Here is a 27,243-nt window from a genome sequence, read left to right on the forward strand (position 1 = left end):
ACATATTGTATAATCCCCGTATTGACATACTGTATAATCCTCATATTGATATACTGTATAATCCCTGTATTGACATACTGTATAATCCCCGTATTGACATACTGTATAATCCTCGTATTGACATACTGTATAATTCCCGTATTGACATACTGTATAATACCTGTATAGACACACTGTATAATGAGACTGCCTACAAAAAGAGCCATTACTGTTTTGTAGGTCTGGTTGCAATTCTGTCAGGTTTGTATCACATCAGCGCTTGCTGTACACAAAATCTCACACAAATATGCATGCAAAAACTAAGAAGTTTTATCGTCAGATTAATCAGTGACGTAACTGGAGAGACACGACTTTACCAAACCCACTCCTCACTCCCACCCACTGTTCCTCTCTCACACTAAGTTTCTCTCTCCTTAGCTCCCTCTCTGCCTCTCTTCTTTTGTCTGCCTTTCCTTCTTTTCTTCTCACCTGCGTTTCCTCCCTCCTGCTTTTCCTTCCTCTCCCTCTCTTTCCCTCCCTTACTCTCTCTCTCCCTCTCTCTCCCCCTCTCCCTCTCCCTCTCTCTCCCCCTCTCCCTCTCTCTCTCTCTCTCTCTCTCTCTCTCTCTCTCTCTCTCTCTCTCTCTCTCTCTCTCTGTCCGGTTTCCACTACTTCCTTTTCTCTTTTTGGTTTTTCCTCTTTTTCTGTTTTTCCTTTCAATTTCCATCTCCCTTCTCTCTATTTTTTCCCCACTGTCCTTCATTGTTTCCTCTTTTCTTTTTTGTCTACCTCTCTCTCTGCTTCTCTCCCCCTCTGCTTCTCTCTTCATCTCTGTTTTTTTTCTCTGCTTTTTCTCCCTCTCTTTTCCCTTCCTCTCCCTCCTTTCTTTCTCACTCTCCTCTTTTTCAGCATGGATCATTATAGAAGCCACCATAGTACCATTTTGGAATTATGCACTCTTTCAATACTGGTTTGTTCTACATTTGCTAAACACATGTTCATTCGTATCTGCATGCTCTATGATAATTACCTCTATTTTTAGCCAATTTTTTCCTTCATAACATTTAGAACGCTTATAGTTATACCGTGTTCTGAAGTAAAACTAATTTACATAACTAGATCAAATATCTGCAGTAGTTTAGAGAAGTCATTTTAGACAAGTATTCAAGAAGATTTCATTGTTGACAGTAGATTTCCTAGACTATTTAGCTTATTCAACGTTGAAGGGTCTGTTTCAAAGTTTCTCATAGAACTGAAAATACTGAAGTGTACTCGTCAAGCATGCCGTGAAATTTCCCTATAGCTATATAGCTTCTCTATAGCTATATAGCTTATAAAGATGAACTAGGATTAACCTGACAAAACCGAAACATGCATCCATGCTAATGCTGATATGCTTAGCATGCTAATGCTTATACACATGATATCCATGTTAAGGCTGTAAACAAGTCATGCATCAATGCCAGTCTGCTTGTCATTGTTTTGCGCTCAACGTAACCAAAGCACACAAGCAAAAAACGACTTGAACGTACAATGCTTACTTAGGAGTTGTGTTTATTGAGGGCACAATACTCCAAAATTAACTAAATATTGGACAGCTGAACAAATGCACAGACATGGCAATGCATAGACAGCAATAATATTACCCATGATCATTATCATTGCAGAAGTACGGCAAACTGAATGAAGATACAATTTTAAGGTAACAAGTCAGATTTATGTCATGGAGTCAGCATTATAAATATGTTGCAGCAATATATATCTTTAATTCATTTAGTTGAATGCTACAGCTTGTCTTTAACAGTTTTTGTCATGAAAATCTTTTGAGAAGTTATTGCTGATAAAATGTCTCATTAAATATGATACGGGTTAAACACCTCTTTAGACATATATAATTTGACCAGCTGTAAATACTTTTTACCATCATATCAAGTGTTAAATACCAAAATCATAGTCAAAGCATTACTGCAGGAACAAATAAAGTTACATTGTACATCAAAGTTTTCAGTATTAAACTCTGCGTGATATTTCTGTGATTACGGAAGAAATGCATGACTATGAATATATAAAATATAGTATGCAACAATAAGTGGTATTATTCAATGTTGTGGAAGCTAATACCATAAATAAACTATATGTATATATGTATAAATTAATAGTGAATTAGATAGTGTACTTATCTTTGTCAGCTACTGTTGGTTTCTTGCTCACTCAATCATCAGGCTGTAGATCTCAACTCTTGAGTTCTACACCCTGATGATTGCATAAGCAAGAAATTGACAGCAGCTGACAAAGATAAGTACACTATCTAATTCTCTACTAATTTATATATACATGTATATATAAATACATATACATTAATAAATAGTAATATATATTATTATATATATATATATGGTATAGTATGTGGTGATTTACATATTATTAAATTTATTTATATAAATATAATAATATGGTAAGAAGAAAAAATACTTAGCTAGAAATCACTACAAATTTGTTTCCGCAATTGTGTTCTTCAAGTGTTGAGTTCTCTTTAGTTAGAACTTTAGTAATACTAATTATATAAATAAATATATATAGGATACTGCATTAAAATATAATACAATTAAATTCCGACTACAAAATATTATAACTTGTACAACTTACCCTCCAGAACTTTCCAAGCCATCAAAGTTAAACATGTTCAACAGCCGCTGCAAAATACAATATTAAATGAGGCAAATACAGTAACCTGCCACATTACTAAAGAAAGTCAACCAGCATGCTATTCAAGCACACCTGCACTAAAATTGAATTCATGTTAGCTGAAGCTATCAGTTTTACCAAAGTTTTTTACTTCAATTTATAACAAGTTTTTTAAACTAGCGAAGAACTGAAAAAATAATGGTGGAACTTTGTTAGAAATCTGAAATCGTCAGAGTACTGTATATCCTTGTAGACTGTGGTTCAAGCGTTGAAATTTTCTGTAAGACGCAGGTTACACAGTCAGACTCGTCTGTTATAACAATAAGTCTACACGAATGTAAATAACTACCGACAAAACTGAGCACAGCTGCAACCCTAGATATACATAAGAAGCACTTTATAAAAATAAATATTTTGCAACTAAAAGTTGTTTCCTCTAGATATCTCTACGGAACTGACCGGCTTGGGCCCAGACTCTCCACGAATAATACACTCTTTGTACGCTCGCCAGTTTTCTAAGATGATTTTGCCTGCGTAGAGTTTGCCAGTCGTGAGGCTCTTGTAAGTGAGAACTGCAACAATAGGGTTTCAAGTCAATTTCAACAGAAGGCAATATAATGACCTCCCACCATTCTGTGAATCTTCAAGTTTGAATAGAAAGTTATGAAAGTACATTTCTGGAACAAACTGGTCTCGCATGCCTTTTGGTGTACCCATGTTTCGACTGATCACTAGCGAGTAGCTGAGAAAATTCATATCAGCAATTTTATGTTTTTTTACTAATCCTTTAGACTGACTGCGCATTTACAATATACGCTTGCGACATCTAGTGTGACAGATTACGGCCACGTATCAACTGTCATAGAAGCGTGCAATAAATAAAACCTTCAGGTATGATATGTCACATTACTTGCTGGTCTGATTGGATTAGTTCGAGGTTTCTATGCAGGCATAACTCTTACTGCTAGCTTATAGACGATAATAATTAATTTATTACTCCGCATTTCAAAGTTCATTAAAATCATTTTTCAAATTAGCTTATAAATTTCAAAATAAATCTGATTTAGAGATGAGTGGACGACAAGGAATTATTGATGGAATCTGACCTTCACTCGGTGGAACATAGAGGTCGATATTCTTCTTGGTCTGTACCGGCCAGAGGTTCTGTATGGTTCTCTTTAGACCCTCATCACACGCATTCATCGCGTCCACTGCAACAATTCTTAGCTCTTGACCCAACTCAAACATGAATGAGACATAATGACTACAGTATCAAAGAGATTTGTGGGTGGTGGGAAGGAGAAAGGGTAAGGCTCCGCTGCTCACCTGGGCCAGTCTGTATCTGCAGCGTCTCTCTGATGAGAGCGAAGAGGGTTGTCTTGAAATGCACAGACATGTTCTTGCTGATGGGAATGTTCATTCGAATCAACTTCTACAATACACAGAAAGGCTGTTGGGTGAGCAAGGGCTAGACAGAAGAAGACGACTCTCAGCTATGTTGACAGTAGACAGTTGTCGATATTTTGCCAGTTGTCGTTGCTTGTGTAAGGATAGCACTATAGTCATAGTGATAATAAGAATATACTGAGAAGAACTAAGGCTAAAAACTGACTCTGTAGGCTAAGCGATACGGACAGTTCTTTCCAAATCCAACAGGTGGTTCCATGTTCCTCAGCATCTCATACATGTCTGTGTAATGGATCCGTGACCTGCGGCATACATCTGGCCAGGTTAATACATTAACAGATTAATGGCAAAACAGATCTTAAAAGCGCAGCTCAATGTCTACAAGAGAGTATGTAAAGCATATATCTTACGTTGCTGCCGGATCATACTCAGACCACGCCCTAATAAACTCATCCAAATGGTGAGGTCCAAGGATAGAGGCATCTCTTGTCAGGTAGTCAAAGTTATCCATAATGACAGCGACGAACAGGTTGAGCATCTGAAACAGCAAGCTGACCTGATTATCTGAAGCAGAATGCGATGTCATAGACAAATGCGATATTATACACATAGGTTATTTTACAGACAAAAGTGGTTTTTATAGACAAAGGTGATGTTATAGACAAAGGTATTTTTATAGACATAGATGGTTTTACAGACCAAAATCGTTTTACGGACAAATGTGGTTTTATAGACAAAGGTGTTGTTAAATTTAAATGTGGCAGTTTTGTCAAATGGTAGATAACCATTTTTCTAGATCAGCTAAGTGGGCAATGTAAAAACAGAAAAGTTAACCACTGGTGATGTAGCAGGGTTAATGAAAGTTGTATTTAAAAGTTATTTTAAAAGATGCATAGGCACAAGATGGTAGCGAGCCACAAACTAGGTATGTAGGATGCATGAAGTATCAGCAGCAATGTGGCACTACATATCATAATGATACCACACACTTCTAGTACAATTGACAATTTATTTGTACAATTGTACAAATAAATTAGAGCATCAAATAGTAAAAAAAAAGATCAGCAGCAGTTCCTCAACAGGCAAGTCCTATCACTGTTAGCAAGCCAGTCGTATCAGATCCACTAAGTGTAATCAGCAGCAAATACTCAAAAATTTATTTAGATATCCTTTCTACAAGTTATAATCAGCAACAAATACTTGACAATATATTTATATCAGTTCTACTAAGTGGAATCAGCAGCAAATAATCCACAATCTTTATATATCAATTATGCTAGGTGTAATCAGCAACAAACACTTGACAATCTATTTATATCAGTTCTACTAAATGTAATCATCAGCAAATATCCCACAATTTTTATATATCATTTCTACTAAGTGTAATCAGCAGCAAATATTCAACAATCTATTCATATCATTCCAACTAAGTTTAATCAGCAGCAAATATTCAACAATCTATTTATATCATTTTTACTAGGTGTAATCAGCAGCAACAACAGCATCGACAATGTAAAAATCAAGATATAAAAACTAAATTACATATATCAGAAACTACATAGATTAATTCATAAAAACAATTGTGATTATCTTCTTGCTTTTTGTGTTTAAAACAAACAGACAAACAAACAGACAAACAAACAAACAAACAAACAAACAAACAAACGAATGCTTAGCCTTAGTGATACAAGAAACATGAAATGTAAGTACAGTTTATAATATTTGCTGATTTAACTTACAAGGAACGAAGAAAGGAAGACGAATGATGTGAAGTAGGCATAAGCACCACTTGACCCACATTCATTCTCGGTATCAGCATCAGGATCACATGGAGCAGGACTGAGACAGGCGAGCATGATCAGCTGCCAGGCTTCACCCGTGCAGCACCTGTTATCATACATCAAATTACATGATACATGAATGTTACTCTATATCATTATACTTTTTTAAAGCCAATTGCGATAACATTATTAAATATTACCAAATATTACTTAAGAAGTAAATTACGCCACTTAGAGAGTGATGCAGAATTATAAATCGGCATCATTTGAAATAATTTCATGCTTTGTTTACACGAGAGCACAACTCTAAAAAGTCAACGCAAAACTAAACAGTTTCATTTGGGTGGTCACGCCTTACTAAATTTTTAAAGGTTTTTTAGCCATTTCGGTTGACAAATCAATTCAGCCATTATTAATGCAAAATAGGTATATCCTGCATGAGCCTGAACAGTATTATCTTCCTGCAAACTAATGAACAGTAGCATATAACCAATAAAGAAGAGATCAATGAGTTAACTACCCAATCATATTGATCCTTTCACGTCATGATTTTATAAAACCTAACCCTGCTTGATCAAAAAAAAAACCTTCACAAATTCATTACGTTGGCCGGAACAAATTTTGTTAGAAGCCTTTATCCTAGGTGTCATTGGAGATTTGCCCTCGTATGAACCAAGCACTAACCTTCAAGCTCTATAAATAACTCTATTAATAATAATAAGCAATGACTTTATGTTGATGCAATTTATAGCTTCAAAAACCATTTTATGTATGAGAAACACCAGCTTAAGAACAAACTATACTTTGTACTACAAACACAGCAACACCTTTGATATCAACCTGGGCATGTGCTCCAGTTATCAAGGTTTCCTTGCCACTGGAATCGGACATAGATAACAGAGGCATTGTTTGTACAACAGTGGCTCTTACAAAACAGGCACAGCCTCTGTTAAGCTAAGCAGACATATTCGATGTGTGCGCATACATATGATAAAAAGTTATATCAACTAACACATACAGTTAAAGATTTACCTACATTCAACCCTCTACCTACAAATTTAATTCATTCCAGAACCTGCTTCCACTATTAAAACCTTTATAAGTTAGATCTATAATATGATAATAATAATGATCAGGATATGATCTAACATTATATATGTAACATCTAATATATTACATTAAAAAATTATTGTAGTTGATTTGATTAGTACATTTAGTTATAAATGACAATAATTTAATCTTGGAAACGCAACAAAAATGTAGGCTCAGAAATGCATAGAGATATGCAGTCTAATAAACACTCAACAGAATGTAAAATAACGTAGCTTATGTATTTGTATAACTTTTGTATTTTAGATCTTGGTTGTTTGATTGATAATTTTTATACATTTCAGCCCTTTCAGACTCACTTATAAAACAGTTCGAAAAACTTCAACTGTTTTATGCTAGAGATTAATTCGGGCGTAGTTAAATGTTACCTTTAATTTTACATAAAACTCTTGGAAGATAAAAAGGCTAAGACAATGGTATATTGTACCGAGAAACACTACCCGCTATATTTGATGCCAAACGTACATACCTAAAGAGCAGTATAAGAGATGAGAAGATATTTCGGAAATTATTATGCCGATTAATGGCGGAGTCCGGAACCTTCTGCAGTTTTATATTTCCAAAAATCTACAAAGATGAAATATATAATTATTTTCTTCATTATGCGAATCAAATATCATTTGATACAAGAAACTTAGCCAAACTGTGGTAGAAGTGAAAACTCCCAAAATAATTTTAGTTCATTATCCACTGAAATAATTATTAGTGTTACTAAAAAGTTCGTCATTTTGAAAAGCCATTAGGTTAAGGGTCACTAAAGAGCCCCAAATTAGATACAAACTGTCAAGGAAGTAGAGGGCAAACCGAAAGTAACGCCTGGCTCACCTGCATGGCCACGATTGCATAGATGAAGAATAGCATGAGTATCAGCAGACAGACGTAGGGCAGAGCCTAAAACATAAACAACTCACAGTAACTGCAATGATAAGATAACTCCTATGTAGTAGTCACTTCATCATGTGCCAAATGGTTTGTTATATTGAACAGAAAAAGCCTAATTTCTCAATAGATTTCATTTAAAATCAAAGAGTTTCAATTTAAAATTTATCTAATGAATTTGTATGATTTTTAATAAAACTGATATTTTTCACCTGCTTCCATGTTTAACACGTTACGGAAACCAAAGCAGATTTTAGACTGATTTTAGACTTAGTCCATGTGAATAACCAGTACACATATGTTGTCCAGCTTGTAGAAATGAACCATGAGAAAGAATTGAGTTGTGAATCATCAATGCAACATGAAAAAGAAATAAGCTTATTTCTTCTTAACAAATAAATACTTAACATAGTCTATTTTGAGGCGTTATTGTCTATCTAAATGTTACAATTGTTAAAAAATGCGATGCTAATATAAATAAATGTTTATCCAACTGTAAAGGCACTAACTGCAGTGATAAGATAACTCCTATGTTGTAAAGGCACTATAAGTCAGTTCTATACTGATAAGCATGCTATGAGAAATCTTAAAATCATGATTGCTTACTATAAAAATATTTCATGTAAATAGTAATCACCGACAAGCAGTAGGTAGAGTTTTTAGTGGTTTAACAGTTCTCATTTATCAGTATAGATATATGAAAATGTTTGCTTCTAATATATGCCACATTTTTCCAGCACAGGGTGGTACTAGACACCCTAATGCCGCCATTGGAACTTTCCTACACCTCAGTGTAAATTTGCTTGCTGGATTAAGGTATGAGCTCACAAGAAAATAATTTAATATTTCACATCTTTGTAGATATTTGGAAATATCAAACTGCAGAAGGTTCTGGACTCTGCCATAACTTGGCATAATAATTTTTGAAATATCTATTATTCATTTACAATTATATTACTGTTATATAATACTATATTACAATAATATTATACAACAGTTACTATATTATAATATGATTATATATACTGTATCATAATACTATTATATAATACTATATTATAATACTAAAAATATTAATTATTTTAATAAATATGCTGAAATAGTTTTCACCATCTTTTGCTAAGTTTTACCAAAAATGGATAAGTCAAGGTTAAAAGCCATTTATGTAAAGAGACCAATCCCATGCATGAGCCTTGGAACTTTTCTCAAAAGAATGACAACTAATGCAGCTCCTTTGAGGGACTTAGTTAGTATAAAGCAGTTTTAAACAAACAACAATTTTGATTACAACGGTGAGATTTTTTTGACAAAATGATTTGAAAGACTGGCTGTGGCAGAATTGTTGAAGTGAGGTGAATGCATACTTGCGAAACAAAAAAAGGAAGAATCATTGCAAAGGAATTGAGTTGAGTCAACGAAATCAACAAGATAAGAACCATAGAGTCAAGTCATGAATAGAGTTACGATGCAAGGTCTGAGAATGTGTCCAACTTCGGTGTGAATTAGAGTTAGCCAAAAACATTGTAAAGACTGAGCTCACAGAGAAGACCTTGTAGGAAATCAAGTTTTGTTTAGTCCAATACACTCAGTCTTTATTAACTTAAATTGTCTTAAATTAACGTTCTTAAATTGTCTTAAGCTAACTTAACGTTCTCAAATTGCCTTAAATTAACTTAGTGTAAAGCTGTCTTAAAACTTAAATTCGACATTTCATCAGGCCAGTCTATAGATATGCGCTAAAAGGTACGAGTATGAAATGAACATCGAAATTCTAATGCTGACTGCGATAGTTATCAAAAGTTGGAACAGAATCTTGTGTTCTAACTGATTGTTTGATGTGAATAGATATATAATGCAGGGAGAGGGGGGGGTTGTGCTAACTAACTCCATACCTAATCATTTCACTCTATTAAATCTCTCTATTAAGTAAAAGATTTATGCAATTAACCAGGCTATCATCATTATATTTATCGAGCAGTATACCCTATAAGACAGAGCTAGCTTCATGCAACTATTTACTCTGTACGAATGATTCATACTGGTCTAGTGTGAGAGAAACATTTTTATATACTCTCACGGTTACATTGTACTTTGTACAGTTTATCACTAATAGAGATACTCAATTCACAGATATGCTTATTTACCCCACTATGCGCTATAAATATCTAATGATGCCTTCTTGTCGCTAGGCTTCGTCAATAAGACTAGCTACTTACACCCTCAGCTTTCCCAGTATCTTAAGTCTTGTATTAAACACTTGTGCCCCAAATACACCATTTTTTGTTCTCAGAGTCATTGCATGTTTTATAGATGCTGATTTCTTACACAAGGATTATATTGGTTTCAGCCATTGGCTAGATCTGTATATCAGATGCTAATTGTTAACCAATGGTAGCGAGCCTACACTTACTGAGGCTATGTTCCGGGTTGATGTGACATGAGTGTATTGACTGTATGTATTATCTATTGATGAGATAAGACCAAAGAGGTATTAAAAGCTTTTTATAACAAACAAAACTTACTGTAGTAGTTAACTAATGCTTAAGTACATACATACATACTTATGTACTACATAAGTACTTACTTACCAGGTAAGTACTAATGTATGTATATCTTTTTATTGGTATTGGGAATTGTTAACAAAATGTTTTTAGTCACATGTCAAAAATAATAAAAAGACCAAAATCAGGAATTATTCAGTGAGTTGAACAAACGTGTTTTGAAAGTTGATAATCTAATAGTATTGCGGAGGAATCCGGATAGTCAATTGAAGGTTTGTATAACAGAAATTTATAAACATAAACATACGATGGTGGATGTAGTATGTTGGTGTCACAAAATAGAAAACGATGTTTGTTAAACTGGAATGTACATGCCAATAGAAACATAAAAACTATCCAAGTTTAGTGGCATCAACGTACATTTGATGTACATATACAGAAACCTAGAGTTATCTTCTGCCCTATGGGAACAGAACAGAAAAGAATAGAAAGTCTGCTAGCTACGGAGCACATGAACTGCTTCTGATCAAAACAGATGAATACTCCCCTACCATTCTAATATATTATAATATATTAAAATATAATCCAATATTTTTTTACAATTATAGAATTTGCTTGCTAACCAAAAACAAACAAAATACAAAGACTCATAAAAAAGGAAAATAAAAATATACAAACTGAAAATAGTGAAAGTAATTCAGTTGAAAGTGAACAAAAGGGATGAAGGCATAGAACTGTTCAAAGAAGAAACATTCGAAGATAAAATATGAAAAGCAGAAATGAAGAAGATAAGAGTTTAGCGTGAGCAGTTCCAATCATAGGCTTTCATTGATAAGGTAATGGCCAATAGTTACCACGAGATAACGCATGACTTGGAGGCTCATGCAAGTATACAGACTATTTGAGCCCTAATTGTATGCTGGTAAACTCAGATACTAAACTTCCTAGATAACCTTCAACAACTCAAACAGAGAACCGACCAACACTGTTTCAAAGCACAACATGTTCGACTCCACAGACTACGGAAACTTTTCCATCGACTACAATGAAACAATTTATTCGAAGACCCCAGCACCGACTTCTTCGACCAGCTTTAAACTGACAAGGAGCCAAAGCCAGGCTGGGTTAAACAATCCAGGGACGATCAGCGGCTATACAACGACCGGCGACTACATGACGAACGACACAATTGGCACTTCCGATGGAGTGCCCTCTCCAGATAGAGCGGTGTTCCGATCACTGGCGATAACCTTCATAACAATATCGGCAGTCCTCCTAGCTACCACTATCATACTGGCTATCCTTCTGTACAGGTATTCAACCAGAGCTAGTAAGGGAATATTGTAAAAAAGTGACCACACTGTTCATTAATGATTTCGGAAAAAATGGTCTTGAGCTTCACTTATCAATAAAATGTGGCTACCACTGTACGACACTACACTCTACACTGCGCAAACTACTTTTGAGCGCATTAACATTGTATAAGTAAATGCAAACTGCATAACAGTGGTATAACATATTGTATGAACCGATTGGCCGATGCCACAAAAAACAGAGAAGTCAAGTAGAACATTGACTTGTCAACATTCTTATAACAAAAGCTTGTCCTTTTACATGTATGTTGTCCACTGGTTTTAGCTCGAGTTTGTAGTTACCAGCTGGAGCTATGATCGTCTGTAGCTTTTAATTGCCAATTATTTGAAGCTTAGTTCTGTTTCCTCACTAGTATAGCTTTGGTTGTGGCCAAACTATTTATGTTAATATCTTTAAAATGCAACGGTCATCAAATTTGCAGACCTTGCCCCACAAACGCTATGAGAGTTATCGACAAAATCAAGTTAAATTAAAATGGATTAGAAAAAGTGTTTCAATTTTGCAGATAGAAGCGAACAACTTTTTTTTTCGCCGAACTACTGTCTTAGGTTGCTAATTGTGTTGAATTCTGTGAGAGGATAATATAATTTACTGTGTTGTCCTAGTATCTTGTACAAAAGAAGACATACAAAATGTTGCACAAAGCACTGAATCGTGGAATTATAAACACATTATTATATATGCTGTTTCTTATCGAGCCCTTTTTGGTATAATTATTACCTTATTTTTTACAGAAGCAAAAGATTGAAAGAGACATCCGATAAGGGGTCAGATGAGCTTGAACTAAACGCTTCTAATCCGCCAACGAGTAGCTCTGGAGGCAAGTCAAGTTTGTACAATGTAATTAAATTTAACCCTAGCATACCAAGGCAAAGGTGAACTTACACTAAAACTTAAGTAGATTTTATCTGAAAGTATTGCTATTTTTTATCATTTGTGAATGTTTTTGATGTTCGAGGTGATCTGACTGCCAGAATGTTTCGATACCAAAATCGACAAAACTCGATTGCGGTTAAAATGCTCGGATCTAGCGAAAGTGTGATTATGAAAGGATAGAAAAATACTGATACTTTCTGAGAAAGAAACCTTAAATTTTGTGCCAGTACATCTTTTAGCAGAATGAACCTTTTGTAAACAACTTAGCCAAGCATTCTGTGAGTTTATCCTGCTACAGCATTGTCTATCATTTACTTAGCCAGTAACCAAGTCTTTAATGATTTGATATTCTATAAAAAATTACAAATAGGAATTTTGGAAACAAAGATCAGGTGGTGGAAACTGTTTTGCCGGATGTAAAATGTGAATAGTGGACTTGCAAAATTGCTACAAAATCTATTATTCACATGCTATGTCGCTAGATGCCAAAAAATCAGGTGTCACTCGTTTTAAACTCACGAGGTCATCCAGAACAGTTAATATTACTGACACCGTACTTGGTAGCATGGAAGAAGGTCGTATCTTACTGACAGCCTGTTTTTTAAACTAATACAACATTGTTCTTTGTTGTGAAAGGCTTCAAAAATAAACAGCTCGGGGCCTGTGTAGAGACGGTATGACCAACTGCTGGGTACAAATTCAAACAGCTGCTAAGATCAAAGCGGATATACATTTTAAGCATCACTCAAAAAGAGGGCACATCTGCAATCCTTTTATGTTAGCTTCTCGATTACAGATAACATCGAGATAGTAAATTTTAGTGGCGCATTGTTTGTTACCCTATCAACACTAAAGCTCCCAGGTATAATGCCAGTGTAGCGATCTTAATCAGATAACATGAGATATGACTAAATGTACTTAACTAGGTCAGGAGAATATAAAAGATGAACTCAATACGCAGCATTGGTACTCAAAAGAGCACTGATAATATTTGGGCTACCGATACTGGAAGTACTAGTATCACTGTTACTAGTACTGGTGTAGTGGTGTATATATACACCTACACTATAATATCAAATTTAATGAGTACTTAGCCGTTATCAAGCAACGAGTGACTTTTAATACCCCCGCAACGCCGGGCATTCCGTTAGTATATATACATATATGTATACTACTGAATGTCCGGCGTTGCCCGGGTAACAAGAAAAGGCTCCGCAGAAAATTAATTTTATTTAACATATACAGTATTTACCATTCTAACTTTTAAACTTCATATCATGAGAAGAGGGTTTTTGCGCAGTCCGAATAAATTAAGAAAAAAAAAACAATGAGTACATCAAAGTGTGTGTATAAAAAAGGTTACAGTTGCAGTAGAAACTCGTTGTATTCAAAGTTTTAATGGACGATATTACTACTTCTCAATACTGATACAAACGTAGAAATGTGATATCAAACTGTCTTGTCTGATATTTTGTCTGGCTGAACGGAAAGAAAATTTGGAAGCAGTCTTTACTCCAAATAAAATAATTGTCCACGTGGAAAGCATTTAGCTTTTACAAATTTATCGAAACCGAAAGTACAAGTGTAAATATAGTGGATATGGTGGAAATATAATTGAAACGGCACATTTGAAAATTCCAAATGAAAAAAATAGATAATGGTAAAACAAAAATAACAAACGCAATAGTGATATTAATTAATAATAAAAAGTGGATATTTAGCGTGTGCTGTCGCGAAAAGGATATACGGTACATGGTGAAAGCGATGGGAGTGATGACAATGGCTTGTGGTTATGCGCGCTTGTTGGAGGCTTGTGGTTATGCGCGCTTGTTGGAGGCTTGTGGCTATGCGCGCTTGTTGGAGGCTCGTGGCTATGCGCGCTTGTTGGAGGCTCGTGGTTATGCGCTCTTGTTGGAGGCTTGTGGCTATGCGCGCTTGTTGGAGGCTCGTGGTTATGCGCTCTTGTTGGAGGCTCGTGGTTATGCGCGCTTGTTGGAGGCTTGTGGCTATGCGCGCTTGTTCGAGGCTCGTGGTTATGTGCGCTTGTTGGAGGCTCGTGGTTATGCCCTCTTGTTGGAGGCTTGTTGGAGGTTATCTCGCTTTATATTATAGTATAATTCACTCCACACTTAGTGTATTGAGTGCACTTTATTATTATTCTTTATGAAGCTGGAAGTGAATCCATGATAATCAATTGTCAATGGACTGGTGCTATCCACGTAAAAAAGAAAATCATAGTTTATTTACCAATTGTCCAAATCTTACAACTTTTTAAAAACACAAGTTTGTTTAAACATACATTCATATAGATCCAATGAGTCGCTATTTTCCTTGGCAGGTAAAAACAAGCTCTTAGCTCTCACACTTCAAATTACCTAAACTAAAAATTGTTACACCGGCTAATCTTTACCATAATATGAGTCATGTTTATCCATTTGTCCAAAGCCACAATAAAATGTTGAAAAATAAAATTGCATCATACGGGATTTGAACTCCCGACATTCGGCACACTACCATCCGCGTTATTCTTTCACCTTCAATAGTTTTAAAAATTATTGTGCGTATACTATGAAGCGTAAAGATGTCAATAGTATCAAATCACAATAGTAACATTCTTAATGTCACACGCGACAATCTTGACTCTGGACTGCATGGGTAATAGTTTGGAATGGCAAATATAATGAGCCGTTATTCATAATATTGGTAATCCAGTTACCCGACCAAGAGTGTTTGCCAATCATTCAATGATTAAGCTCTGAATAAGCCTTATACCTATCTTATAACAACACATTGATTGTAGCATGTCTGGCGGTGAAGTATAAGAAATTCCTACATATACAATTACATTTTAGATGGTGGGGCAAGTTCACTTTATGCCAATCAATCAAGAAGTCATTTGCCGGTGCACAGGGGTAAGAAGATTTTTCAATACCTTCGTGACCCGAACCTGAGAGTTGTCATATACCAACCCACAGCTGCGTGATTCATGGTGCGCTCTTTTTTACAACAATATCCTTTTAATCTCTTTGTTGCAGAAGTTGAGAGTTCACCATTGCCAGAGATTCCGGCGGCCGAGCCACGACCAGACACGACATACAACCTCATAAATGAAGGCTACCGTAGAAGCTCTGGAGTAAGTACAGTAAGTACAGTAAGCACAGTGAGATTATGCGTTTGTAGCTAAAACAGAAAATACTAACCTTTATTCTGATACTATACAAAAAATCAACTTTTATGATGTATTGGAATAATGCATTCTTTCCAGGTAAATATGCTAAAAACTTTAGTATAATAATAAAAATAATATATTTTATTTTATATATCAAAACATCTTTGTATCTTTGTAAAAATCTTAATATTTGATTGACACTAGAGCGATTGTGGCTTTCTTTTTTAGCCTGAGTGCAGTTTTTCTCTGATACATCTAGCAACAATGACATTCAATTCTATTGTCAAAATGAAGCTTCTACATGAAGTTTCGTGTCATCTCAACAAAATAAATGGCTAATCAGATGCTACTGCTAATATTAAATTTTGCTAAGTTGTAAGGAGAATAATAGATGAAATAGCTTAGGAATTTAATATAAAATTGGATCGGCAAAAGAAATCTTTGAATGCATCTATCATTGTTTGAGAGGCAGATTTTTTTACTTAGTTAACTCCGACAAAAAATTATTTCACTCGCATAACCAAAGTAACTCATAATGATGATCCGATCATTTGAAAACCCTGACTTTTTTTTAACTGTTGTTCTTGATATTCCAAGTAATATATTTGGTTGCGAGAAAACAAAAATTTGACACATATTTTAAACAAAATGTAAAAGTTGAATTAGGTATGTACCAAAAAACCTAATGAATAGCAAATTGTTCTCCTTGTCTTAGGTACCGTGTATACATTATTATATTTGATAGTGTTGATAAACTAGAATGGGCTATAGAGTGTTCCGTTGGTTGTTTTTAAAGATAAACTTACACAAAGTTTCTGTAGATTTTATCTGAAAGTATCGGTATTTGTCTATCATTTGCGATTGTTTCTGATGTTTGAGGTGATCTGACTGCCAGGACATTTCATGACTAAAATCGACAAAACTCTATGGCAATTAAAATGCGCAAACCAGTCGAAAGTGCGATTCTGATGTCTATAATTGCAAAGAGTAGTAGCTGTGCGTAATGCTGCAACTCGAACACAATTCCTGATATCAACTATAGCAGCGATAGCAGCTAGTGACATCACTTTGAGATGTATGTTTCTTCTGCAAGTTTGAACCCTGAACAAGTTTTATCGATTTTAATCTAGAAACATCCTGGCAATCAAATCACCTCAAACATCAAACAAAATCGCAAATGATTGACAAATAGCAATACTGTCAGAGGAAATCTATAAAAATTTGTGTAATTTCATTCATAAACAGTATAAAAAAAAGTTGAAAACTTTGTGTACCGTATTCTATTTCCATTATGATTGTGTGCTAAAATCCATTATAATCATTATCATTATAATCATTGCCCATTATAATCATGCTTGGAGTTGATTCATGGTTGTTCCTAAAACAGTAGTCTAAATTATAAAAATACCTTAGAGTGGTCTACAACCATAGCATCTTGACCTCTACGAAATTTTTTTTAAATAATGACTGTTTTTATGGGCTTAAGATAACTTAACTTGCTGGCGGCTATTCCATTGTAGCGTGTAAAAATCATTTAAGAGTAATATGGTGAGAATTTTGACAAACCTACGCTGTAAAACTCAATAGTTAGTATTTTTACTATTACTATAAATCACTTATATTTTTGCTATCTAATCTTCCTGCGCTGACTACACTCAAAGCAGCTTTGAAATACCAAATAATCTCTTACTAACTGTGAGCTCTTCAGTTAATCTAGTAAATGAACAGTAATCTTTTAGGAACGGAACTGATATTTTTGATATTAAATAAATTTAACTGATAATTTCACACAAAAAAATAATTTTCAACATATAATAAATCAATTAGTGTCAGAACAATATTGAAAGAATTAATTTGTTGTGGAAAAGCTGAAACATGGTTGAAACTTGACAGCATAGATCTTCATATCTATAGCAATAAGACGAGTCAAAGAACAATATTAATAATGATAACAATAATAATAATAATGCAAATCTTTATGTATGTATTGATTACACTATTTAACAATTGACAGGAGGATGAGACAGATGATCAGGTGTCAAGCACAGGGTCAAGGCCAGTGTCAAAGACAATGTCTAGTCATGAATCTGAAAGGTACGCATACAAAAACGGCTTTTAAGCAAATGAGTAGTCGTCTAGCAGTAAAAGTACAGAGTCTGAATTAAAGTTACATATTTATACACTGCAATAATATATATTATTAAAATGTTTAAATGTGTTGTTTTAGAATAAAAACTAAATTAACAACTATAAATATGAAAGCATCAAGTCTCAAAATGTACAATTTAAAGCACTTGACATGAGCTTAGGTTAAACTACCCCAAAAGTAACATTCTGTCTTTTAAGCGATAGCTCATCAGTGGAGGTTCAGATGTTTATTTTCCAGCATCATACAAAAGAAAACCAAGATGTAAATCTGTTGTACAGTTGATTTTACAATTTTTATGTTTTAAAATTTTTTGAACTTTACAATCCAAAAACACATCTACTTTTTTAAATATTCAAACATTTTTGGGTGACTTTGTAAAGCAAGCATTTCAAAATTTAGAAATTTTAGAGTATTTTTACAACTGTCTAATCCAAGCACTTGACACTCCAAACACTGATTACTTGAATCTCTGAAATATGATTAGCTTGTATCTAAATATTAAATAATATTTTATTAATATCGGCACACTTAATTTGCAGAGAGTCAGATGCGGATCCTCAAAGAGAGTCTCTCTACATCAATCTACCACTGGTAAGAACAACTTGGGGAATCAGAAAATTATCTTATGGATATTTCAGGTTGTTTGATAACTGGCCAAGTTCCTGTTTATGCACACACTAGCTGAGTTGCATGGATGATAAAATATTAGAATTTGAGTAACTTAAGCTAGCTATAATTAACTGATAAGCTAGCGAATTAACTTACTATAATAAGATCTTTTACACAATCAATCATGATCTTCAAGCATGATAGCAGCATCCAATAATATTTGTGCAAGTGTTTCAAGCATTCGTATTTTACCAGTTGTAATGAGTATGGCCACAATTATTCCATTGTATAGCAACGTAGCCGTTTAGCCTAGTGGATTAACTTGCCTGTCTGCAGACCTTGAGGTTTCGAGTTTAAATCTAGTGCGAAGCAAATTTTTCGTTTCTATAACTTTATTGCTATAATCGACACACAAATGACAGACCAACAAACAGATAAACACTGAGATCTTAATACATTGATATATAAGTACATACATGTAATACGAGACAGTTTATGTACACTTTGAACTAAACAGTTTATGTACTCTACTTGATTTACAGTTTATGTACGCTTGGTATTATATAGTTAATGTACACTGACTGTTATACAGTGTATGTACACTTGGTGCTATACAGTTTATGTATACTTGGTACTAAACAGTTTATGTACACTTTGCACTACACAGTTTGTGTACTCTACTTGTTATACATTTTATGTACACTTGGTAATATACACTAAGCTAAAGTTTATAGAGCATTTAGTTGAGACCAGTTGGAGAATACAGCACTAGAACAGAGTATCGAGTACAGGGTATAGAATTATGACAGAGGAATAGGAATATAGAGTTAGTGGTGTGGAGCTAGTAGTCAATTTAGCTGGCGAAGTATTTGGGCGTGCAAAGTAGAGAGCTTATAAGGTATAGAGATGAGATAGAGAGGAACAGCGACACGACTAATCTATTGCTGAGAATAGTTGAGAATATAGTTGGGATGGAATAGAGACTATAGCTATTAATCACAAGTTTGCAGTCATCTCTTTTCATATGCATGTATATACTCTAGGGTGAGTCAGTATACTTGTAGAGGTAACTCTGGGTTCACAAGAACAATAAGTGGGCGGTGTTAGAAATGCGTGATTTAATTGGCAACAAACTGGAGTTGCCATACAAATTGTTCAAGATATGAGATTTTAAAATAAGCTTGACGTAATTTTTATATCTTTTTATATTTAGAAAGACCAACAGGCCAACACCTTGTGTGAATTAATAGTTAACCTTCCATTATAGTATGTACATGTACTAACTGCCATGCCTCAAAAAAGGCCAACTTTTGAAGCAATCAAGGAAAAACAAATGCAAAATAACATCTAGCAAACACCATTCCCTTTTATTGCTAGAGCCGACCAAGTTCTTTGGCAACTCAAGAAAGAGGCTCTACAAATATTCAAGAAACATACTTCCACATGGGAGGAAGAGCATCGCCAGAATCAGGGCCGGAGTACATCAACCACAGCGAAATCGAGTTGAGGGATTCTGATCAAAATTTCGAAGGAGAATGCTATGAGGTTGGTAAAATACTCATTTACGTAACAATAATAATTATTGAAAGAAAATTGTTGACGTATTTTAAACTTTCAACTAGACTGATAGTAATGCTTTTTATTTTATATAAAAGAGTGAGAGCTTGAGTACCATGAAAAATATACTTTAGCATATTTTTCATGACTCTCAAACTCTCACTTTTACTTTGTCGATTTATTATTATAATTTTACTAAATAATAATTCTGAACAGTCTGCTAGCTTATAAAGAGAAAATCTGCAAACATATATTTTAGGTGCCGTTCTCACCACAACATTGAAGAGAGAGCGCTCGACATTACTGATGGTACAACAGACACGAAGGATGGCTAGGCAGTTTAAAATTTGCAAACTTGCAGGTTGCCAATGAAGACAACTTTGAATAAATAGTAATGCTACTATTGTCAGGTTTCATAATCGGATTTTTTGTATGTTATTTTTATTGTTACGTATTATTTTATTTTCTGCGAGATGTACTAATAAGATCCTTATCAATTATTTTATTCTACTTTTATCTGTGAGTCTTTTATAGGACATTGTGCTAATGCTTGCTATTCTGATTAGCAATATTATAATTAAATTATGAATTATGTATGTTATACATGTACGATTAATGTTATTTTTAATAAAAAACAAAATAGCATAACTGCGCATATTTGCATGTTTGGAAAAACATTGTTTGACTGTATCCCAAACACATGCTCAATACATACTAGTAGTACAGTATGTACAGTAGGACATACATATAAGTACAGCATGCTTCTGTCATAATCGACAATGACAGCATTATTTCACATTTTTCGAATGAATGGCCAGAACTAATAAAACTGCCTTTTGAAATCTTTTGAGTCAGTGGGGAATTCCAAGTGCTGGAGCAGCTAAAGAAACCTGCCATGCAAGAGTACAGTACCTTAAAGGTTGACTTGCAATAAAATTCACATTACAGTTATTTGGTATCAAAAGATTCACCATGTCTTACTCTGTTGTGTTTTAGGTGCCAAATATGTGGAAATGTGATTACAAGCTCTTAAAAGCTCAAAAACGAAAAGTAGCTGTAGATTGGAATTTCTCATAGATATAGTAAACCCTAGATATGCGAATAATCAAAACAAGTGAGGCCTATAATTAGCATGACGCAACGTCATGGTGATGTGCAAAGCCAATCAGCTGATCTATTAACTCCTATCAACTTGCACTAAAAACTGCTCAATTTTTCCATAGTTTGTGCATCTGAGACTGCATATTTTATTGAAAATATGTAAAACTTATATGCAGTAATACTTCAACTTACAAGTGCCCTAACGTACGAGAAACTTGAGGTACGAGCCAGCTTTTAAGCAAGTTTTAGCACTAAAATACGAGCCATGTTTGAGATACGAGCACATGAGACAGTTGCCAAGTATGTCGGAGGTGTTTTATGAGAACAGCATCACTCTGTATTTTCAACTGCTCAGATTATACTTTTGTACCATGTTTTTTGTGCGCGATTTTCAGTGCAGAATTATGTGAATTAAAAGTACCGTGCGTAGACCGAAAGTTTGCCAGCAAAAGGATAGATAATGCAAAGAAAAAGCGAATGATAACAATTGGTATTAAATGTAAAATTATTGAAAAATATGCAAAAGACGTATGCGTGATTGAGCTTGCTCAACAATATGATAGAAATACATCCACAATTATCAAACACAAGGATTATATTCAAGGCATTTAGTCAGCAAAAGGACTAACCATAGTTTCTAAACGATGCAGCGATCTTCACGACCACTGATGGAGAGACTGCTCAGGTTTTGGATAAAAGACAAACAATTGGCCGGTGACTGCGTAACTGAAACGATGCTACGTAAAATGGCCGGTGCTATCTATCAAGACTATAAAAAATAGACATTCGGACAAGTTGCCTAGCGGTCATGCATTAACCCTTGGTGACAACACCTGTGTTCGTCCTGATCGCAACACGTTGAAAGGGCGACAAAGGCAAACGTCTTTAGATAGGTTTCTCTTAAAACGGCCGGCTGGTCGTGAGAGCAAAACAAAAGAAAAATTAGCAAACCAGCGAGAAACTTAAAACTATGAACGCCGAAGAAACTTTAATTACGTTAAGTTAAAGATTAAAGTTTGCTTTTAGGTTTGCTTTTAAGTTTGTCTTTTACGAATTGGATAAAATCTAAATTTATCAAAGTCAACTGTTGTAATGAAGGATAACTTATCTCTCCCTCTCTGACAAATGCTAGCGTTAGCCGCTATTTTATGTATTTAATTTTACATTTTAATTAATCACATTTCCTTGCATTATTTTTATTTGTTGTTTTTTGAAAGCATGTGGTAAGTTAGGACAATAACCAACATGTTCTTTCTGTTACAATACACTGTTTTGAGTGTTTTATATACATTTTCAGAGCATGAAAACCTATCAATATGTATTTAATTGTTCTATATATAAATAAATTGCACCAACATGCGAGTAAATTGACATACGAGCTCAGTCTCTGAACGCATTAAGCTCGTAAGTCAAAGTATGACTGTAATGACTTTGGATGAGAAAGGCAAGAATCTTACACATATGGTAATGAATAATACCAATGATTTAAAATCTTCTATATTATTAATAATACAAAGAGTGACCAAATAGAAATTAAACTAATAACAAACTAATGAATCAAATGAGGTTTAGAAGCAGTTACGCTGGACCACTGTATTAAACACCCATTAGACATGACTGAAAATAACTAGACGAGATAGTTTTTGTCTAAGGTTGGTTGAACTAGATTCCTGCTTTGAAGCGGCATAGTGTTTTCTGATTTTAGTATAGCGATTTACTATAGTTTTGAGTAGACTGTGGGCATGCACTGTACATGTAAAACCTTGATGGAGGTTATGTAATAAGACATATATGTTACTGTCTGTGATGTTATTTGTTTAAAAGCTCTCTGTGTGATACCACAGCTCTCCATGTGTGAACGTAGGCACTTTTCTGCAGCAATTCATATTCGGCCTATCAATCTGGTCACCAATCCTCCTCTGTTTTTAACTGAGATTAGGGTTATGTCATCACTATTTCTACTTCCCACTACTTCGACATCGGTCAAGAACTTGATACGCTCATCACATTTGAGTTAGAAAAAAATCCTTATCACCGAACTCCTCATCTTCACCTTCCTCAGCTTTTGTCTCTTCTTTCTTTTTCTTTCTAGCCAGAGAATGTAGCAGGAGTTGGCCAGTTTTTTCAGCCCTGCTCACATCCAGATAAATACAGTTAACATTGGGACATGGTGTGATATCTGCTTTTATGAACAGTGCTCGAAGTGCAGATCTAAAGCACTGCACATCCGGATTATTGTTATAGCCACCCTTAGATCGTATTGTGGAAAACAGAATCTCAATGTGATCCTGGTTGATCTTAAAGGTTAGGAAGTAGTTGATGTAAGGGTAGTTGCTGAAAAGATATTGAGCAATGTCATGTACAGATTTGGCTGCTGACTCAAAACCAATGACGAAATGATGATGATTTTCCTATTATTTTCCACTAGCAGCTTTCAGCTTGGTGTCTTTAATCGGCATAGATAGCTTATGATATTGTTGAGAACTTCTTGTTTTGAGCTGAAGTTCTGTTTTGTTATGGGCAATTCAGGATATACCTGGGGTGTTGTGGTCTCTTCTGATGACATTTCACTAAGAATTTGGTCTTATTGTTATGTTTATGACTTAAAAACTAGCATGCAAAGCGTGCTTCCACTACTAAACTTATTGCTCAATTGAAGGCTTTGATGCTGTGATGCACATCACTACGACGTAACGTCGTGAAAACAACAGCCAATTATAGGCCTCACTTTTGCTCCATTGTATTGATAGCTATTCGCCAATCTAGGGTTTACTATATCTATGGAATTTCTTTATTTCGATGACGTAGCCATGAAATTTGGTTATTGTCTTGTCACGTGATGTTCTCACGTGAATTGAAAGGCCAATAAAAAGCTCAATATAAAACTCATTGTACCACTAGTTTATGACAAACACTTCGGGTTTTACCGAAGACCCCGTATCGAATATAGATGCTTGCTACTTTACAGTTTTGTTTCGGCATTATTCAATCGTCAAGTCGTAATCGGATCATGTGACCCAATACTTCGCAAATAATTTTTGCAGCACTTTTCGATTATCACAAGTGACCAACAGGCTCGTTATGATTATCAGACAATGATATGTACTCCTTCAAACTAAAGCTAAAAAACTAAACGAATTTTTACGGTAAGTTATAAGATATCACTGCTAAAAGTGACAGCATTACGATGACGATAGAACAGACGCATAAGAACAATTGACATGGCTTTATTGAATGCGTGAAGTATATTTGTAAAAATATTTCGATGAATAAGGTTGCATGAAAGTGTAAACAGAAACCATCTCTCACAACTACGTCACATTTGAGCCGTTTTGGAAAGAGAATCCAAACTACGGCGGTCTCGTGTGGCTGCGATTTTCTGTTTGTTTTTTAGCTTTTAAGAGCTTAATATCACCTTAATATCACCTAGGTAATCACCTTTCCACATATTTTGCACCTACAACACAACAGAGTAAGACATGGTGAATCTTTTCGTATCAAATAACTATAATGTGCATTTTGTTGCAAGTCAACCATTAATAGGGCTACAAGCCATCTACTCCATGTTATGTTGAAGCGTAGAAGCAACTTATGAACAAACACTTTTCCGACAGCCCGTAGTGAGACTTAAACCACCAATCAGCCACTTCGTAGTTATCCATACTAACCACTACACTACGGTTGCTCTTACTACTATTGGCTAGCAATGAGCAGTAGATTCAGGTATTCAGTCTGCCTTCTATATGAATATAGACAACACGTGGGTGCTTTCAGATATCCAGTGAGTAGGGATATGCGTTTAAGTACATGTGCGGAGTTCCGATTCTCGTCAGCAACAAATTAAGGGGAATTAGAGTAGTTTGATTGGAGTAAATGATGGTCCTCTATAACCAAGTAGGGTAGAATCCATTGACGATGAGTACTTGTGTAGGGACTCGTGTAGAGGGCTCGAGACTTTCATTTATATGTTTATTTCGTTTGACTTTCATCCTTGTTTAAACCCTGCAGGCATCTCTTAGTTGTGGACTTCATTTGTGTACAAATCTGATACAATAAAGTTTTATGGTTGATGTCTGTGAAATGAAGTGTATGCATATTTAAAAATCACATAAATTCTGTTTATATATGATAAAAAACTATACCATGAATTTATTGCAACACCTGTATGTCACAAACAAGATGAATGTTTATGCGACTGAGGAGTTACGGCATCTTTATATTTGCTCTATGTTTATTATGCTAGATTAGTAAGCTGGAACTATAGAACTTCCTAATTTTAGAAGATGAAGTCAACGTTTGAGATGTCTATCTGGAGTTCTCAGCAATGACAGTTCAGTTGATCAGCAAACTGTAGGTAAGTTATGATTTGATAACATTTAATTTTTATCACTACTACTACAGCTACTTGTTCTTGCATGTCACTAATAACAGCTACTTGTTCTTGCATGTCACTAATAACAGCTACTTCTTTTTGCATGTCACTAATAACAGCTGCTTGTTCTTGCATGTCACTAATATCAGCTACATGTTGTATATCAGTAAATTCACCCCTCGCTCTGGCATAATCTCTAACTTTTAATGATAAAGAGCATTTATCTGTCAGTCAGCAGTTGTAATACAAAAGTTAACATCTGTTAACAAGACACCACTATATTTGTGTCTTGTCAATGGCTATAGCCATTGCAAATCAACAGCATCAGCCGATTCATATGAGCTCTATGAAAAGATTCCCGACATTTTGTGTCATATACTTGATTGAAAAGATCGAATTGGACTATTTCTACCATAGACCTATTAACTATACTTAATATAGTATAGTTAATAGGTTTATGATTTCTACAGTCATTGATGTACAATTATCTTGGGTTACCCACCAGCTTGACCGGCTTTATTGACAATTTTGGCTATAATTTTTAACCTTGTGAAATCAAATATTAAACATGGGACAGATATCAAAGACCGACACAAGCGAGGGAAAGTTAAAGGATTTGTTTAAAAAAGGTTTTGCCATCTTGTACAAAGAAATTTGTTGTAAACATATAGATAAAAATGTAAACACATGTATAACAAAGGGTCGTGTAGATAATTGGTTTTATACAGAAAACCAGAGAAATGGCGCTCACCAACTAAAGTTAAAGAGTAAAGTGTAAGAATATTGATTTACGAGGATGAATTGTAAAGTTATACAAAGTTTACTTCTTCTTTAATTTAATCCTAACTAGACTAAATCAAGGTAGTGTTTGAACATATAGTTACTATTTATTACTTTGCCTCTTTTTGATGTTATTTTACTGTTATTGTCTGTTTAATGTTCATCGGTTTGGTTTATCGCTCATGCTAGTAGCCAACAAAACAATAAGGAAACTCCGACACAGAATTAAACAATTGTGAATTTTTGAGCTAATAATCAACTTACTTCTATAATACACTAAAACTGGATAATGAAAGTTACCTTTAACATCAAACAGGATTGGCCAACCCCGTTCAGTAGGCAGCAAAAAACTAATGTTCTAGTAAGTATGACCTACCTAATGCCAATCGTTCAAGAGCTGTCGCTGGCGGCTAAAGTGGATTTCTAGGACAGTTAAATGATTCGAAGCGAAATGATATTAAGTGGATTTCTATGGATTTCTATTGTTACAAATTATGACATATATTAATAAATTTTATGTTGTAGGAGAATGATAACTCTTAGATTTTTTCAAGTTGTCTTCTCATTTCCCTAGCAGTTTAATACACCTGACACATATCTGACATACCTTTATTGACTGCACAAATGTCCAGAGCAAGGTCCTAATTGTGTAACTTTGTCGAAGAAGCTTGATCAGTCTGGCAGCTCTGAAGAGTCTTAGAAAGCCAATGTTAATATTTTTACCTCCTTCACTCTGCAGCACACCAGACAGCGAATTCATTTCATTGAAAGAAATATAACAGCTCGATGTGAACGATTGAAATATATAGCACAAAATATAATAATAATTAAAATCTGTTGTGACAAAATTAAATGGCCAGTGATGGAAGGATGTGATACCATAATGAATATTCAAACAGGTGTAATTTAGGAAC

At 34.6% G+C, this 27,243-nt stretch overlaps 1 protein-coding gene and 1 pseudogene across 1 annotated transcript in view; both read right to left on the reverse strand.

Annotated features, from left to right (window-relative positions):
* Window positions 1-397: 397 nt before the first annotated feature.
* Window positions 398-913, reverse strand: LOC137406709 (RNA-binding protein 25 pseudogene; annotated as a pseudogene).
* Window positions 914-2,621: 1,708 nt separating this feature from the next.
* LOC137406710 (voltage-dependent calcium channel type A subunit alpha-1-like) overlaps window positions 2,622-27,243 on the reverse strand; it is an 82,507-nt gene continuing 57,885 nt past the window's right edge. The window contains 10 exon segments of the mRNA XM_068093326.1: window positions 2,622-2,672; window positions 3,124-3,236; window positions 3,771-3,875; window positions 3,991-4,096; window positions 4,277-4,373; window positions 4,482-4,609; window positions 5,811-5,958; window positions 7,432-7,529; window positions 7,788-7,853; window positions 26,937-27,062. Coding sequence (XP_067949427.1) covers window positions 2,622-2,672; window positions 3,124-3,236; window positions 3,771-3,875; window positions 3,991-4,096; window positions 4,277-4,373; window positions 4,482-4,609; window positions 5,811-5,958; window positions 7,432-7,529; window positions 7,788-7,853; window positions 26,937-27,062 — 1,038 coding nt within the window.

The sequence above is a fragment of the Watersipora subatra genome, chromosome 10, assembly GCF_963576615.1.
Source record: "Watersipora subatra chromosome 10, tzWatSuba1.1, whole genome shotgun sequence".
In the NCBI taxonomy this organism is placed as follows: Eukaryota; Metazoa; Bryozoa; class Gymnolaemata; order Cheilostomatida; family Watersiporidae; genus Watersipora; species Watersipora subatra.